Source organism: Trichechus manatus, unplaced genomic scaffold (assembly GCF_000243295.1).
Source record: "Trichechus manatus latirostris isolate Lorelei unplaced genomic scaffold, TriManLat1.0 scaffold00170, whole genome shotgun sequence".
In the NCBI taxonomy this organism is placed as follows: Eukaryota; Metazoa; Chordata; class Mammalia; order Sirenia; family Trichechidae; genus Trichechus; species Trichechus manatus.
Window position 1 is genome coordinate 3199616 of NW_004444106.1, and position 17352 is coordinate 3216967.

A 17352-nucleotide genomic window follows, 5' to 3' on the forward strand; every position below is an offset into this window, starting at 1 on the left:
CCTGCAGCCACATCCCAACCCAACTCACACAGCTGATCTAGAGCTGAGGCAAGAGGCTTCTTCTTAGAGGTACTGAGCAGAGCAGCTGGCTTCAGGACCAGAAGGGGGATGGGTGCTCTGAGAGGAGGAAGAGGCAGTTGTTATCTTCTTTTTACCTGTAGCCTGAGAAATTACTTATCAAGCACATTCACACAAGTACTTTTGCTTGATCTTGATCTTCTAAGCCCACTTTGAAATAAACATGACAGGGTTTATTGTTCCCATTTTACAAATGAGACCACTGAGGCCAGGAATAGTTAAGCAGGTGGGAGACCTAGAGTCTAAAGGGGCCCAGAGGTTCTGGACAATGGTACAGTGATGTGCCCTAACAGCCAATCTCCAGCCACATAACCTGCCACACTAGAGGTGGGTGGGGCCTCTTGCCATCAGATCAGCACACATTAGCCACGCCCTGGAGTGTCTACACAGGTGGTCAATAATGTAGAAGTTGTTAAAATGGTAGCAACAAAAAGGGCAGAGGTGAGTGTGACAATATGAGGGCTCACAGTTGCTGGCCTGAGGCAAGACCTGAGTCTGTCTTAGACTTCAATTTGATGAACTCTAATGCCCCAAGTTAGGGTCATAGGGCTGGGCCCTTTCTTTGGGATACTTCATTTGCCTTTGGTGCTGACTTCTTCAGGAGACCTGGAGAATCAGACCTCCTCTGCCCTTGAAGGCTTTTCCTGCCCTGGGGCCTGGGAAACACCTATATGTTTCAGCAGGAGAGTGAGAGCCTACAGAGGGTCTCTCAACTCACCAAGGTTGAGAAAGATCTCCAGACATTCACAGCTGGATATAGTATCACCATCCTCTTAAGGCACATCCTCATGCACCAGACAGACAGCCCTGATCCAGGGGGAGAGAAGAGGACACCTCTAGCTGGAAGAGCTGCTGCCTACTCCCACCAGAAGTCTCATCATCGATTTCTAGAGGACCCAGCAGGCCTGGTGTTACAAAGACAGGTATTATAGTCCTGGGAGAACTTCTATCTGGATGAGTCCTGGGGACAGTGTTGGGGAGTTTTCACTGTCCACACCAGCCCTCACTGATTCTGTTCTTTCCATATAATCCTTTGTTTTCATTAGTTTTACCTCTAAAATCCCACAAGAGAGAATTATGCTGGGCTGGGTGGGTGCCTCTGCACACTTTCACTTGGCCTCAGACCCAGGATTCCAGGCTTCAGGCTCTTGTGTTCTATCCAGAAAATAAGGACTGATTTGCGTCAAGGAATCCTGGGGGAGGAAAAGTAGTGGAGGCACCAGCTTTGGTTAAACGGTGAGGGTGCCTTCACAGTGCAAGAAGTCAGTACATGCCCACTTCCTCCGCAACAGCCTGGCTCCTGGTAAAGGCTCCATGATGCAGCCCACTGCCTCTCCAAGCAGCGAGATTTCATCCCTTATCCCCACCCCTCAGTATCATTTGCCTCCGCCATCAGGCAAGGCTCTAAGGGAACATAAAGAGGGAGGAGGGCCGGACCCCACCCAACACACTAAGGTAGTTATTAGTCTCCTGCATGAAGCCCCGTACTAAGCCCTCTGCGCCGGCAGCAGACCTCCACTTCTCTGGGAAACAGTAAGAACAGCTCAGGTTAAGTGAAGTTTACCTCCCCCAGCTCCCTCCCCAACTACGGCTCACCCCAGTTTCTCCAGCAAGTCCTATGAGTAGCAGTGCCGGAGACTACACCCTCCCTAGTCCCTGGCCACAGCTCCTCGGACCTTAAGGCCCCCGCCTTCCCCTCCCAAACTGGGACCCTGCGACGTGGGAACCCGATTTGGAGTCTGCAAAAACGAAATCAGCTGAAGAACCCAGAAAGTTAACGAGAACCAGCCTCAAATAGGGCCTCTCTAGGAAACTGGAGATTTCACATATCGTTAGCACTCAGTTCACGTTTATTGGCCTAAAGTGAAAGAACCGGAAGATGCCCGTAAAAAACGTGGCGGCACTCTAGCTTCACCAGGGTTCCCTGAATATCTCAAGAAACCTTGAATAACCTTCGGCCACTGACTGGCCTTCAAAAGATGACGCCATCCCATCCACTTCGGTTTATCGAGGACTACGATATCTGCTCTTAACTATAATGGCAACACTGCCCAATTTGGCTTCTTGCCCCGAGGGATGATGGCCTCGGATGCGGCTTCACTTCGTTTCTCACCACCCCGGAAGACGGGGACCGGCGATTGGGCGGTGCCCGAAGACTCCGAAAAGAAGGCCCTAGGCGGTTGGGCAGGGTTAGGTAAGGCTGGTTTTAAAGGAGCCGGAGGTGGGAGCCGTCGAAGACCCGGGATCCGCAGGAGGCAGCGGTGAGCGGCACGCTAGGGAGGGCACGGAGCGGCTGGAGAGAGGGCGGGAGGAGCGGAGGTGGGGGTGGGGGCGGGGAGGGAGGAAACATTTGAACCATCTGTTCCAGGGGTTGGGGAGGCGCTGGGCGGGGATCCGGGGAGGGCTAGGGGGATGGATATCTGTGGGCGGGACCTCCCGTATAGGAGTGAAGGGCTATCTTCTTGACAGTGGATCTCCCGGGATCCGGACCGAGATCCGTGATGCTCAAGCTCGGGCCGCCGTTGTCTGAGTGGAGCTTCGCGGAGCCGGAGCTGACAGGGGGAGGAGGATCCTCGCGCGGCGTCTGATTGGAGAAACCGCGCTATAGGATTCTTTCCGCACGGATCCAGTGTAGGGGATCTAGGGAGGGAGGAACCGTCGTTGTGTGGGAATATTGCTTCGGAGGCCTCGGCTAGTCGCTGGGAGTGGAGGAGGATTGCAGAGGGATCCGGCGGAAGCGGAGCCTCCCAGGACCGGGATCCCAGCAGATCCCGGGGAATTTCAGGGCCGAATCTGCGGGGACAAAGGCCCCGGGAGCCTCGGGCCGTAGGGAGAACTGGGGTCGCCGCAATCCAAGTTCTCGCGGCAGGTGCCAGGCGAGGTGCCAGTGATCTGGTGATCGCGCAGCGGCAGCGGGGAGACACCCGCTCCTGGCGGCCGGCGGGGGGCGCCCTTCCACGCTTTAGGGCTCCGGCCTGTGAGCTACTGGGCGCCGCGGCGGACCATGAAGGGAGGAGCCACGGGGGAGGGGCTGGCCCTTACTCCCCGCTCCCCCGCTCCCCCTTACCCCAGGCCGCAGCCTGGGATCCCTCAGGGACCCCCCGGAGCCGCCGCTTCCCCCATGGACTTGCCCGGGGACTCCAGGTGAGAGCGCACCCCGCCCGCCTGTCTTGATCGCGGGAGACGGGGAGCCTGGCGGCAGTACCGGGAAACCACAGAGCCTGCCACGGGCTGAGGCAACCGCCCTCTGCTTCTCTCACCTTCCAGCCCGTCTGGCAGGCCGCGTCTGTGCCGCCAGCCACTGGCCCGAGCGTTATGGGCAGCCGGGAGCCCAAAACGGCCGAGGCTGCAGCCCCTGGGGGCTCCTTCGCCCTTGGAAAAGGCCTCTCGACGGGTCCTGGCCGTGGTGCTGGAAGATGTCATGGCTGCCCACATGGTGAGCTCCCTTCACTGAGAGACACCCTGCCACATACACACGCTCTCTCCTCAGCGCCAAAGTCAGATCAGACCCTTACTGAGGCTGAAATAGGTCCAAACACCCCTTCCCCATGCCCATCGCCCAGGCAGCCTCATGATGCTAGAGTCCTCCTTGGCTCCTACTTACTCCAACACAGAATTGGGCAGGATTTGCAGTGCCTGTTCTCACCGCCAATCCTGCTGGGCTGGAACCACACCCCCGTATCATTCTTGAGTCTGAAAAATCTTTCCGCTTCTCAGGTAAACCTCTAAATCTCTAGGCAACTCCTGGGAAATAGACTGAGGTCATTGGCTCCATTTCACAGATGAGAACAACTGGGCATAAAATATGAGAGTGACCCACCCCAGGTCACTTTTCATTTCTCCAAACAGCCTGGGTGAGAAGATTACCCAGGTCACACATTTGCAGCTCAGGACACTACTATCTGACCCCGAACTCAGTCTAGGAGCCCTGGTGGCGCAGTGGTTAAGAGCTTGACTGCTAACCAAAAGATCAGGAGTTTGAATCCACCAGCCATTCCTTGGAAACCCTATGCGCAGTTCTACTCTGTCCTATGGGGTCACTATGATTCGGAATTGACTCAATGGCAATGGGTTAACTCAGTCTAAGTCACTTCTTCTTTGGAGATACTAAGTGAATTCTAGCCACAATCTCTGTTACCTTTGTAGCTGAGGGCACTGTTAGGCACAGGGGGACCCTGCCTAGGCCAACCTTATTCCATCACCCTGTTCTTGACACCTCCTTTTCTTGTAGGCCCCTCTGGTGCCCCAAGAGGATGCTTCCACCCCTCGGCACCGCAGCAACCACTGGGATTCCGTCCACAGCCAGCCGCCTGCCTCACCATCCCGACAGTCTGTGTGGTCCCCACAGGCCAGGTGAGCATGGCAGGATGGAGGGCAAGCTGGGGACACAGCTGAGCCCCTCTGATCTTCCTGTTCCCTTTTTAGGCCTCCCAACCCTCTGCACTTGTGCCGACAGCCCTTGAGCCGCGTCCACCGGCCCCCTTCAACCCAGAGGCGGCGACCAAGGACAAGCCCTGGCCCAGAGGAAGCCTCCTCACCAAAGGTGGACCGGGTCCCCCAGCCCACCCTGGTGGTGATGCTGGAAGACATTGCTGGCCCCAGATCCCCAGCTAAGGTACCGGAACATCGGGTAAGGATGTCAGGGGTTCAGCTAGGGGCCGGCATTCCAGGGGGAGAGAAGACGGGGATAGGAGGCTTGAGTGGATTTTACTCAGGGCAAAAAGGACAGCATTGTAGGTGGGAGACACTGCCTGAACAAAGACTTATGTGAAAGAGTCTTTGGCGTGAACCCAGGCAGGCATCTGGAAACTGAGAGAGAGAATTGGGGTGTGGGGAGCTAAAGAGGCCAAAGAGGGAGGGGGTCAAGGTGAGCTTTCCTGCCTCCCCACAAACATCCCCTGTTTATATCCAGGGTTTTGTCGATGAGACCTGCAACTTCACCGTCCCAGCACGAAGGTAAGAGGGCTCGGAAAGGAATCAAGGTGTCCAGGCAACAGTCAGAGCTAGGAGCATGAGGATTTACTTATCCAGTCTTTCCTTGTAGTACTTTCAGGAGCCTTGAGGGACAGGGGAGGTTCTGGCTCAGGTGGGATCTAGGCCTGGAAGCTCCCCCAGCCTTTACCTTGCCTCTTCACTCCAGAGCTGAGCCCATGCCAGTGGTTCACCAGCCAGTGCCTCTGCCCAAGGACCTGGAACCCCCATTCCGACAATCTGCCCTGCCTGCACGCCATTCAGAGAGCCCACCGCCAGGTCAGGACTTAGGCAGAGGGATGAGACTTGGCACTCTGGGAAATCCTATTACAGCTTGGAAGTGTCAGGTGCAGAAGTAGGGGTGGGGGCTTAACCACCTTTCAAGGCAGAGCTTGGTGTGTGAAAATGGGTTTTAGACCTCCTGAGGGCAGAGTTTGGTGTTTGAGGGTGAGGTTTAGACCCCCTAAGGGGGAGGACTAGTATTTTAAGGTGAATTTAGACATCCCTAAGGGCACTGGTGGAGCCATGGTGGTCCAGTGTTTGAGCATTCGCCTGTTATCCAAAAGGTTAGCAGTTCAAATCCACTAGCTGCTCCTTGGAAACCCTATGGGGCAGTTCTGCTCTGTCCTATAGGGTCTATAGCGTCACTATGAGTCGGAATCAACTCAACGGCAACGGGTTTGGGTTTTTTTGGTTTTTAAGGGCATTAGTGGTTCAGTGGTAGAATTCTCCCCTTCTGTGCAGGAGATCCAGTTCAACTCCCAGCCAGCGTACCTCACGCACAGCCACCACCTGTCTGTCATTGGAGGCACATGTGTGGCTGTGATGCTGAACAGGTTTCAGCGGAGCTTCCAGACTAAGGTGGACTAGCAAGAAAGGCCTGGTGATCTACTTCAGAAAATTGGCCAGTGAAAACTCTATGGATCACAGCAGTCCAATTCATAACCAGTCATGGGGATGGTACAGGACTGGGCAGCATTTTGTTCCATTGTGTATGGGGTTGCCATGAGTCAGGAGCGACTCCATGGCAGCTCACAACAACAAGGACAGAGACTGGCATATGAAGATGGGGTTTAGATTTCAGGGACCTGAGGTTCAACTCCTGAACGCAGGGCTTAATTTTTAGGGGTTGGCTTATTCCTCTGTGGGCAAAGCTTAGTGTGTGGGGGAGGTGCAGAGGCTACTGGGGTGGGGCTTAGACATCAGTAGCTGAGGAATGCCCACCTGTGACTCTCTCCTTTCCTCAGCCCCAGATCCTGACTTGGAGTCCCCATCAACCCCACCGACGTCCAGCCTTTTACGTCCCCACCTCAGTCCTTGGGGCCTGGCCCCCCTTTTCCGTTCCGTCCGCTCCAAGTTGGAGAGTTTTGCTGACATTTTCCTCACACCGAACAAAGTCCCACGGCCCCCACCTCCGACACCTCCAATGAAGCTAGAGTTGAAGATTGCCATCTCAGAGGCGGAGCAGTCTGGGGCACCTGAGGGTACCACTATTAGTCCCCGGCCCCCTATCCGCCAGTGGCGGGCCCAGGACCACAGTCCCCAAGCATCGCTCCCTAAGCCCTCTCTGGGCCGAAGCCACTCCTGCCCCGATCTAGGGCCCCCTGGCCCAGGTGCCTGCACCTGGCTCCCCGTCCCACCCCATCCAAGCCGGCCTCGACCCCGGCGGCACACTGTGGGAGGTGGAGAAATGGCCCAAGCCTCGCCACCCCCTCGGCCCTGTCTCCGGAAAGAAGTGTTTCCTCTTGGAGGAGTGGGATCCTCCCCTCCCCTCACCACATCTTGCTCGCCCACTGCGTCCACTTCTTCCTTCTCCGAGCCTGCAGATCCCAGGTAGTGTTCTCAGTAAACCCTCCTACAAGCTGTGGCCATGGTCCTTCCCTAGTATTCAGTGGGCGGGAGATGGGGCTGTTGCTGTGAATGTCACCTGTCCCTGAGCCTTGACCTTCTCTGCAGGTTGGGCTCACCCCAGAGGAAGGAGCCAAGGATCCCAGAGGACCAGGTTCTTTCAGACCCTGAGACCAAGGTGGGAGTACAGGTGAGGGGGAGGTACTAAGTGGGGGCCTGAGCCCATGGCACACTCTCACCCTCTGCCCCATTTCTGCAGACCATGGGGAAGGTTTCTCGATTTAGAATACGCAGGACGCCAGCCCGGCCTCAACTCAACCTTACACCAATGGGGCTCCCTCGACCGGTCAGGTGAGAGGCTCACTGCGTACGTTGATGTCTTGGCCAAACGTGTGGGCTCAGATCCCTGCAGGGTGACTTTGTCAGGGATCATAGTCCAGCCTGTAGTATTCGGTCTGGAAGGACATGGTTTGAGCCTGGAGCTACCTGTCTGTCTTAGGTAGTGCTCCTGGCCGCTGACTTGTCTGAGAAACTGAAATATATACCAGGGCTTGCTCATTCCTTCTGAGAAGCTATGATAGCTGCAGACCCTCCTAGCCCCAGGTTTCTCAGTGGCCTCTGCCCTTTGCCCCCAGGTTGAACAAGAAGGAGTTCAGCTTGGAAGAAATTTACACCAATAAGAATTACCAGTCACCCACAACCAGGAGGTGAGAAACTGTGAGGGATTAGGGGAGGTAGAGGGAAGGCTGGAACCAGGGAGCATGCTGGTGACCAACACCCCTCCCTGCCTGGCCCAGGACCTTTGAGACCATCTTTGAGGAGCCCCGGGAACGCAATGGAACTCTGATCTTCACCAGCTCAAGGAAGCTCCGGCGGGCTGTAGAGTTTCGGGACAGCAGCCTTCCTCGCTCCCGGCGGCCCTACCGAGGGGTCCGTGCTGCAGCTGGCAGGACCCTTACTCCCAACCTGACCCCTAACCCAGATGTGGGACCCTTACTGCAGCAGCGGTTGGAGGAGCTGGATGCCTTGCTCCTGGAGGAGAAAGAGGAGGAGGAAATGGATGGGGAGCAGCCCCGTTGGACCTAGGAGCTCCATTTGTTTGTCCATCCATCCATCCTGGATGGGGGGGAGAAGCCTCCTGAGGCAGTTATATATTTTTTCTCTATATTTCTAGTAAAGTTTTCGATATGTTTCTGCTTTTTGTATGTCTCTGGCTGAGTTTGAGAGTGATTGGCAGTATTGGCTGATGTTTCCACTTTGGCCCCCAAAGGACTGGGAAATGGGGACAGTGCCAGCCAACAGTAATGGGAGCTGGGCATATAGAAGAGGTGGGGAAATGGTCACTGGAGATTCTCCATGTGAGAATTCTCCTGTGTGAGGGGCAGTTCTGAATCTGCTCTAGATGATACTGACCCTTACAGACCCTGGGCGGGGCCAGGTTCTCCCAATTGTCTTACACCAAGGAGACTCAAAGGCCCCAGAGAGGGCCAAGGCCTTGATCAAATGGTGCTGACTCCTCCTGACAGGCAGACCAGGACCTGCTGCTGGATTCAGGAGCTAAGAGTAATTAGCCTGTTAAGCACCTACAGCCTGTCAGATGCTTGACCTGCACACAGCCCTGTGAGGTAGTAAGTCATTTTACAGATGAGAGCAACGTAACAGTCAATGCGTTGTTCATACTAAAATGGTAACAGTCGATTAGCCCAGGACTTTGCATCTTTTGTAACTTAAGAGGCAGAATAGAGTAGTGGCTAAGAGCACAGACTTTGGAGCTGGCTTCTTGGGTCCAAAACTTGATGGGAAACAACCGGTTACTGCGTCAGTTTCCTCCTCTGTAAAACGGGGCTAATAGCAGTACCTACTTAACAGACTTATTACAGAATGAGTTAATACATGAAAAGGTGCCTGGCACACAGCTGCCTGCGAAGTCTTAGTTTTTAGTTGTCAGAGCGTGAAGATCGCCAGCCACACACCCTCAGATTGAGCTAAGCAATGACGGACCGTAGCTTTTCTTCAGAGCCTCTAGCTCTCGCAAAGCACGCGGCGCGCTCGAGCCCAGCTGCGCCGCGGAGCGATCCGGTTCAGCTTCCGACAGAGTAATGCTATCATCACGCGCGTGCGCGAAACGCAGGGAGCCGGTGGGCTAAACCAAGCAGCAAGAAGGAAGAGACAACTTCACCAGTTGTCGAACGAAACCTTCCGCGACCGCACGCCGCCAAGCGGCCAACCGCAACTTAAGACTCGCGCACTATATCCTAACTCCGCCCACCTCGGCGCCGTCAGAAGGCCGGCCAATCAGCGATGAGTAGGAAGAGGCGGGTCCTCTAGGGGACCTCCCCAAGCACCTACCTCTAACCAGTTGAGTCACAAGATTTGAAGAAGGGCGGAGCTAATCTGATGTATACCCAATCAGAGATCTGAGGGAGGTTACATAGCCCACTTCCCCGATCTTAACTCAGCCCTTCGTTTTGACGTAAACTCCTCAACCTATCAAAGACTAAGCGTGTGGGAGGGGGGCAGAAAGGGGAGGAGGCAGAGTGGGAGGAGGCAGAGAGAGGAAGGAGGCGTAGGCTGAGGAGGAAAAGGGAGGAGGGCCAGGGAAGTCCCGGTGAAGAAGAGGCCCAAGACGCCAAAGGAGACAACAGGACAGTGCGCTGGAGCTCCCTCGCTGCCTAACTGCCGTCCCGGATCCCTTAACACACAAGTCCAGACAGAGACGGAAGAAAGGAAAAGACTTTTATGTCGGCAGACGGCGAAGCTTTACCCGTCACCGTTGCCTCACATCCGGGGCTTTGGAGGGCTGGCCCCGCGGCCCCGCCCCCCCCTCGCGCCTTTCATGGCGACCGAAGGCGGAGGCTGGAGAAGCTGGGCCCGGAGGAGGCCCCTTTAAACCTCCTTAAAGGGGTGGCCGCTGAACTCGGCAGACACCAACGCCAGCCTTAAAGGGGAAGCCGCTCAACAGAAGCTGACAAATTTGAGAACTGTGTTGCTGGGAGAATTGGGGCGAGTGGGGTTTCTAACCTCCTTTTTTCCCCCACGCAAAAAGTCCTTTAAACTTAGCTTAAAGGGGAAGTAGTTGCTTGTGGACGACTGGGAACTAACTCCCGAGTCCTTAAAGGGGCTGTCTGCGGTTAGGCGAACCCTGGACTTCTTAAAGGGGTGGCGTCTTTTAGCCGGAGGACTTGAGACACTTTTAAAGGGGAGGTCTGCGTTTCAGGGCGAGCTTTCGGCCCCTTTTAAAGGGGTGGCCCTTCCTCTTCCTCGGGGAGACTTGCCTCGACCCCTGGCAGGGGGCGGCCACCGCACTAGGCCGGCCAGACACCGTCGGGTCGTCTTAAAGGGGCCGGGGGCTGGACTATTTGAGGCCTCGCCTTAAAGGGACGACCGCCCCGTTTTCGCCGCCGCGGCCCCGCCGGCCCCACTGGGGGGTGCCCCTCGGGCTTGTCGGCCCGGGGGCGGCGCCGGCTCTCCGGGCCTTGGCCTTGGGGCAAGCTCGGGGCCAGCAGATCCTGCTTTAAAGGGGAAGCCGTGGCCCTCTCGCTCCTGTGCAGCCGTCAGCGCCGCGCCTGCGACCCCGGGCCTACGGACAGGCCGCTTCGGGCCCCGCCGACTCCGGATGCGGCGCTGAGGGCGGTCGTCATGGAGACGGCAGCGGCCGCGGCTCCGGGCCCGGGCTGGGCCACTGAGGGGGAGCGGCGGCGGCGGCGCTGCTCGCGCCGAGACCGAGACCGGGAGCAACGACGCCGCCGAGGTCCCGGCGGCGACCCGCCCCGGGCCCTGTTGGCCGCCCCGCGCGGCTCTTCGTCCTCATCGTCGCCGCCGCCGCCTGCCAGGCCCTGGTCCTCAGCTTCGTCTGGAGAGCGGCCCGGGGGCCCGAGACGGCGGCGGCCCCGTCCCAGGCCTCGGCCCCCGCGACCCCGAGCTCGGAAGCGGCCTGCCGGTTCGGGTAGCCGCGGGGAGGAAGAGGAGGAGGAGGGGGGCCCAGACGACGGGGAGGCTGAGGAGGAGCCTGAAGAGGAGGAAGAAGAGGAGGAGGAGGATTTGATCGATGGCTTCGCTATCGCTAGTTTCGCCAGCCTCGAGGCCTTGCAGGTGGGCCCTGGTGGGAATGGGGGCTTCAGAGGGGCAGAGAGAAGGTGATAGTGCTTAGAGTGGGTGGAGTTGCGGGGGGAATGCTGGCACCCCAAACCAGAGCAACCGGCTCCTCTGGCCGGCTTTCTGCCCCACCCTGGGGTGGGAAGAGGTAGAGCTAGTCTCCAGGGACCAACCAGGCTGCCTGGGCTGAGAGTCACTTTGGTAGCCTGGTCACCCCCAGAGAGGTCGGGAGCTTTCTTTCCTCCACCCACCTCAGTCCCACCTCCTCCGCCACAGAAGGATGCATCTCTTCAGCCCCCAGAGCGACTGGAACATCGGCTGAAGCATTCTGGGAAGCGGAAGAGGGGGGGCTCCAGTGGGGCCACTGGGGAGCCAGGGGACAGCTCTGATCGGGAGCCTGGCCGGCCCCCTGGGGATCGGGCCCGAAAATGGCCCAATAAGCGGAGAAGAAAAGAGGTGAGCTTGTTCCAGATTCCCATTCTTTAAGACTTGTTAGACAGACTATTCTTCGCAGTAGATCCCTTTTCCATCACTAGTGCCACTGCCCTTTGTGAATAGTGACGCCAGTGTTTGAGGATAAAGAGGAAGGCAGAGCAAATTTGAGGCCCCACCACTCTTACATATCTAGCAAAGACTTGTCCACACTCAGACTCACTTGCTTTTGACTGGCCCTAAGTCTCCCCTAAATATGTTGATAATTCAGAGATGTGTCAAACGGACTTACAGTAGTTGAATCATTGGAGACATAAGTGAATTAGATGTGGTCCCTACCTTCCCCTTGAGGTGGTGACAATCTAGCAGGAAAGAAACAGTCAACAGACACCTAGAGTGGAACCTGAGAAGCTACAGAAGGTAGAGATCTGGGAGAGATGCTACAGAAACCCGTATGAGGAAGCCACTTCACTGCCTGGGAGATGGGGGTGGGGGGTTGTGGTTAGGGAAAGCCCCCTAAGATGTCTGAGTCAGGCCTTGAAGGATAGTAAGAAGTTTGCTAAGAGGATAAATGGGCCAGAGTTGTTTTGGACAAAAGCACAGAAATGTGAGAACCTGGTATATGTGGAAAATGGTAAAGGCCTCTGGAATATGGGGTGGGCAATAAGCAGAAGCTAGGAAGAGTCGTTGAGAGTGGTTTGTGAGGGGCCTTGAGTGCCTTGCTGGGAGTTTGGACTTTATCCAAAGGCCTTGCCAGTCAGCCTTCCTCACCTCTGGACTCTGGTCTTTCTCAGGCTTCCTCCCGTCACTGTCTGGAAGCTGGATACATAGTAAGTGCTGTCTGCCTGGACTGGCCCCTCCCCTCTCACTCCCTCTCTGAAAGTCCCCTCTCCACCATGGGCCCGATCCGGTTCCCTTTTGTGACACCTCTGTCTTTCCTTCTTCCCAGTGTGACGCGGAAAGTGATCTGGACGAGAGGGTGAGTGGGGCTAGAACTTGTCGGGTGTGTAGTGTCACAGTTTGTAAAATGGACTACAGTTTCAAGGTCCCTAAGTGCCGCAGACAGAGCCTTCTTTTGAGTGGGAAATATGAGTTAGTTGAGCCAGGATTAGGTTCTTGGGAGGAAGAAACGGGGATTGGGAAGATAAGTGACTTCTGTTCTTTGGTGGCTAGAGCTGGTTGACCGAAGAATTGAAGGCCCATCTCTTGGTGTCCCATCCTTTCCAAAGTTCTTGCCACTCCCAGCAGTTCTCCATGGAGATCCAGAGTGGCTGTGGAAGTGAACTGGTCCTTCCTTCTGGCTGTTAGTCTGCTGTCCTAGAGAGGACTGTGGATTAGGGACTGAGCAGAGGACATGGCATGAAGATACCTAAGTCATTGTAGTCAGTGTAAGAACTAGCCCATAAAAGGTGTATTTCAGTTTATTAGGGCTGGCATGCTTGTTTTGAGGTAGTGGTTCCTAGCAGTTGCTCCTCTACCCATCCGGTCTTTGTAAGTAACTAAATTTGCACTCCCTGATGTGTGTCTTGTAGGTTTTAAAAGTAAGCTAGACAAGGGACTGTGGTGAACTAGAGAGTTCTCGAGCATCTAAAGGGGGTAATTGCTACGTAGCTCTAGCTAATTGTCGCCATGCCAGAATAGGGTTCATTTTCAATATAAGCTTCAAGTCTGGGTTTTTACAAGGCATGTCCCCGTTTTTAAATATTGTCAATTAGTTTAAACATTTTTGTTAACATTTATGGACCAAACAGATTTACAGACCAGCAGTTAGTGATATCTGACACTTTCGCTTTGATTTGCCTGCTTCTTTGCTGCCTCAGCGCTGCCTTGATTCGGTCCTCCTGGACTATTAGATTTGTTGGCTGGCCTGTTCCATGCCTTTCCCCCAGCATAGATTTCTAGAGCCCACAGGCTTTGATGGACTTTAGCTAAGCTGATGCAACAGACTTGCCATCACTACCAGTTCTTAACAGGCTCCAGAGGCTGTTGGCCCTCCTGGGTGGAGACCTGGCCTGACCAGAATCTGACCCTATCCCTACCCTTCTTCCTCAGGTCTCCGATGATGACCTCGAACCTTCCTTTACTGTCTCAACCAGCAAAGGTTGGTCCCAAGGGCCAGGGCTGGAGACAAGAGAGGGAAATTGGGTGAGCATGGGCCTCAACTGAGCGTAGACTTCAACTGAGCATGTCTGTCCTCCCACCCTCATAGCCTCGGGCCCACATGGCGCCTTCAATGGGAACTGTGAAGCAAAACTCTCTGTGGTCCCTAAAGTGTCGGGCCTGGAGCGGAGCCAGGAACAGCCCCCGGGGCCCGACCCGCTGCTAGTGCCTTTCCCTCCGAAGGAACCACCGCCTCCACCAGTCCCTCGGCCTCCTGCCTCACCCCCTGCACCCCTGCCAGCCACCCCCAGTCTGCCACCCCCACCCCAGCCCCAGCTGCAGCTTCGGGTCTCGCCCTTCAGCCTCCGCACTTCTTCCTATGGCAGCAGCCTGGACCTCAGCACTGGCAGGTGAGTGGTCCAGGGGTTTGGTCTGGCCTGGAAGGGGCTGGTCATTTTGACATCAACCCCTGCATTCTGTGGCTGGGACATGGGATGGACCTGTGGGGTGTGACTTGAAAAAAGATCCTGAGGCTAAAAAGTTGGAAAGACCGTGGGTGAAACACGCTTAAAGAGATTACAGCAGGACTTATGTGCAGGGGAATCCAGTTTGTGCGTTTCCCAATTTTTTTTGCTGGTGGAACCTTTTTTCAAAGCACATCTACTAGGAGTGGTGTTCTTGGGAACATACTTTGGGAAACGCTGACATAATGCTTAAGAGTACTGGCTTTGGTGTCACTCAGACCTGGATTCAAATTCTTGCTTTGCCACCTACTGGCTGTGTGGTTTTTGCCAAGTCACTTACTCCCTCTGAGCCTCAATTTCTTCTTTTTATAAAATGAAATAATAATAGTATCTTTATCCTGAAGCTGTTTGTGAGGATTAATTATGAGTCAATGCAGTGTTTCCCAAAGTGTGTACACGCATCACTAGCGGTGTGTGAGATTATTTCAGGTGTTACCTGAGCAAAACTTTTTCAGTAGTCATGTTTTGGCTTTTATGTGCTTTAGGAAAATATGATTGATACTTCAATCTCTCGACTTCACGTACGTTATTTCTTAGGATGAGGTTAAGTAAAAAAGATTTAAAAAGAAAATTATTTAAAGAAAAAAGTAAATGGTGCAGGTGCATACACGGGTGTGGCAGCATTTGGGAAAGTGGTGTGAAACGTTGGAGACTTGCATTAGTAAATAAAGCAGGTGACAACACTTGACTTATAGTAAATGCTCGCTAAGGGGTAAGAATTATTGATATAATTGATGCTATCACTATTATTATTGTCATTTTCATTCTTTTTCTTATTATTGGGAAAACTAAGGCTCAGAGCGGGTCAGTGACTTGCTCAAGGTGACCCAGGGTGTTAATAGCAAGATGGGCCTAGCATTCAGGTCTCCTGGCCAGGACAATGTGGTGCTGCTTCCACTCTTAGGGTGGGAACCCAGGTGGCCTATTGTGATTAAGCATCAAATGAATGACATGTTCTGTGCTGTGGTTGAGTTAGAAAAAGGAAAGTCATGTGATTAGAGACATCAGAGAGGCAGATTTGTGGAAGGAGACCTAGAAAGGGTGAGGGGGTTGTTGGGTGCGGGAGGCACCTCAGTCTGAAGATGGATTCCCCCGGGTTGGGGGTGGGAGTTCTGAGGGTCGGGTTCTGCCACCTCCTATTCTGGAGAACCAGGGTCAGTATATCGCCCAGGCTTCTGACCCCTTCCCGTCAGAGCTGGCACCTCCCAACCCCTCACTCATCTCCCCACTTCTCTCCCCAGCTCTTCACGGCCGCCCCCCAAGGCCCCGGCCCCTCCCGTGGCTCAGCCTCCCCCCTCATCATCCTCTTCGTCCTCTTCCTCCTCATCTGCCTCCTCCTCGTCCGCGCAGCTCACCCACCGGCCCCCGACGCCCTCACTGCCCCTGCCTTTGTCCAGCCACAGCTTCCCCCCACCCGGACTGCGGCCCCCACCACCACCCCACCACCCCTCCTTGTTCTCCCCTGGCCCCACCCTGCCCCCACCCCCACCCCTGCTGCAGGTGCCAGGGCACCCTGGGGCCTCAGCGGCTAACGCCCTTTCTGGTGAGTTTGGGGTCCTGGCCGGGGGGTGGGGGGCCATGGCCCTGGGCTTGGGCCCAATTGGCTTTGGGGCAGCTGGACCTTAGTAGATAGCAGGGCTCGAGAAGGTAGTGGTGCAAGGCCAGAGAGAAGGCCAGTCACCTGTGTCCAAGGAGGCTGACATGGTGGCGACAGACATTAAAGTCTTCTCCCCTCCCCTCCCCTCCCCTCCCACAGAGCAGGACCTGATCGGCCAGGACCTGAACTCTCGCTACCTGAATGCCCAGGGTGGCCCTGAGGTGGTGGGGGCAGGGGGCTCAGCTCGGCCCCTGGCCTTCCAGTTCCACCAGCACAACCACCAGCACCAGCACACCCACCAGCACACCCACCAGCACTTCACCCCTTATCCCCCGGGCCTGCTGCCACCCCATGGCCCCCACATGGTGAGCTCCTCATTGGGCCGGTGATGAGGCTCAGAGGCCTGGGGGGAGGGTACGGCTTCCAGGGGAAGGCCCTGGGTCCCTGGCTCGTAGCTTACTCTTCCCTTCTCTTCCCTAGTTTGAGAAATACCCAGGAAAGATGGAAGGCCTTTTCCGGCATAATGTGAGTGTGTGAGTGTGTGTGTGTGTGCGCGTGTGTGTGTGGTGTGTGGGCACGAATGCATAAACACGTGTGGCCCTGATTTTTGGGGTCCAGACTTCAGTTTCAAAAGCAAAGCCTTGAGCCTGGGAGAGCTCCCTGGGAGGCTTTAGGGTGGAGGCCAGAGGACTGATGGGCAGACTGATGGGCTGCACCTCCACCCCCAGCTTGGATTAGTCCCCTTCTCTCCACAGCCGTACACGGCCTTCCCTCCCGCAGTGCCCGGCCTACCTCCGGGCCTCCCGCCGTCTGTCTCCTTTGGCTCCCTGCAGGGGGCCTTCCAGCCCAAGGTGAGCTCCCAGTCTAGACACCACCACCACCTCCCACCCCATACAAACCTAGATACCCCTAGACCCGCATACCTTCTTCCCATTCCCCAAAACCATGTCCATCCTTCCTGCCCTTTTCTCTGGACCCAGGTTTCTCCAAAGCCATGCTCCCTCCCCACCCCATCTTCCAGCTTGGTTCTAGACCCCTTTTATGCCTGAGGCCAGCTTTCCTGATGCTCCCTCCACTCCCCTTTCCCAGAACACGAACCCCGAGCTGCCACCAAGACTGGGGCCAGTGCCAAGTGGGCTCCCTCAGAAGGGGACACAGGTGAGGGGGGCCAGGGCAGGTCCTGGGGGAGCTGGAAGGTATTTTGAGGGGGAGCAGGGATGACTTGAGAGTGGACTCCTGATCTCATCCTTTAATATGTGATCAGGGATGTCTCTGGGTGTCTAATGTGAGAGTTGATTTCTATAAACAGCAGGGTTTCCCAGACATGAGAAACAGATATTTCATGAGGTTGTCCCAGAAATAAGACTGGTTCTTGTAGGGGTTTTTTAATTTTTGAAGTCACAGATGCCTTTTTCACATGACATCATATCAGAAAGCCTTGTCCATAAAACGAAAAAAGTAGCATGGGGAGCCAGAGCCTTCCCTCCCCCTTAGCACATGTGGCAGCCTTAGACCCCGGGCTCTGGGAACAGGGTAAAAAGCACAGGACGTGTTTCCTAAAAAGTAGACTAGACCAGAGATTTTTTAACTTCTTTGAGCAGTAGTAAAAGGTTTTTTTTTTTTTTTTCTGAAGTTCTAAAATAGGCCACCATTATATAAAACTATTAGTAAGAAAGCTTCTCTGATTGAGAAACTTGCTGTCCTGCC

The 17352-nt window shown here is 55.3% G+C and overlaps 2 protein-coding genes across 2 annotated transcripts in view; both read left to right on the forward strand.

The window, feature by feature from the left end:
• Positions 1-3199: 3199 nt before the first annotated feature.
• On the forward strand, positions 3200-8118 carry PRR14 (proline rich 14). The gene is made up of 11 exons (XM_023740988.1): positions 3200-3222; positions 3346-3514; positions 4310-4431; positions 4504-4693; positions 4991-5034; positions 5219-5328; positions 6297-6882; positions 7006-7075; positions 7157-7248; positions 7533-7604; positions 7695-8118. The coding sequence occupies exons 1-11, from the start codon at positions 3200-3202 to the stop codon at positions 7981-7983; spliced, it is 1767 nt and encodes a 588-aa protein (XP_023596756.1). The 3' UTR covers positions 7984-8118.
• Positions 8119-9433: 1315 nt separating this feature from the next.
• FBRS (fibrosin) overlaps positions 9434-17352 on the forward strand; it is an 11632-nt gene continuing 3713 nt past the window's right edge. The window contains exons 1-11 of the mRNA XM_004386668.3: positions 9434-10989; positions 11269-11448; positions 12219-12254; positions 12374-12403; positions 13477-13525; positions 13634-13934; positions 15290-15591; positions 15805-16010; positions 16126-16170; positions 16401-16496; positions 16735-16803. Of these exons, the coding sequence (XP_004386725.2) occupies positions 10537-10989; positions 11269-11448; positions 12219-12254; positions 12374-12403; positions 13477-13525; positions 13634-13934; positions 15290-15591; positions 15805-16010; positions 16126-16170; positions 16401-16496; positions 16735-16803 (1767 nt within the window). The 5' untranslated portion in view covers positions 9434-10536. The remainder of the gene's footprint in view (positions 10990-11268; positions 11449-12218; positions 12255-12373; positions 12404-13476; positions 13526-13633; positions 13935-15289; positions 15592-15804; positions 16011-16125; positions 16171-16400; positions 16497-16734; positions 16804-17352) is intronic.

What these genes read in the sequence shown, in the direction of transcription:
- PRR14 (XM_023740988.1), top strand. Translation starts at nt 3,200, where the DNA reads ATGGACTTGCCCGGGGACTCCAG. An exon ending in GTGTGGTCCCCACAGGCCAG is followed by an intron (nt 4,432 to 4,503) that starts GTGAGCATGGCA and finishes TTCCCTTTTTAG; the next exon opens with GCCTCCCAACCCTCTGCACT. An exon ending in TTTCAGACCCTGAGACCAAG is followed by an intron (nt 7,076 to 7,156) that starts GTGGGAGTACAG and finishes CCATTTCTGCAG; the next exon opens with ACCATGGGGAAGGTTTCTCG.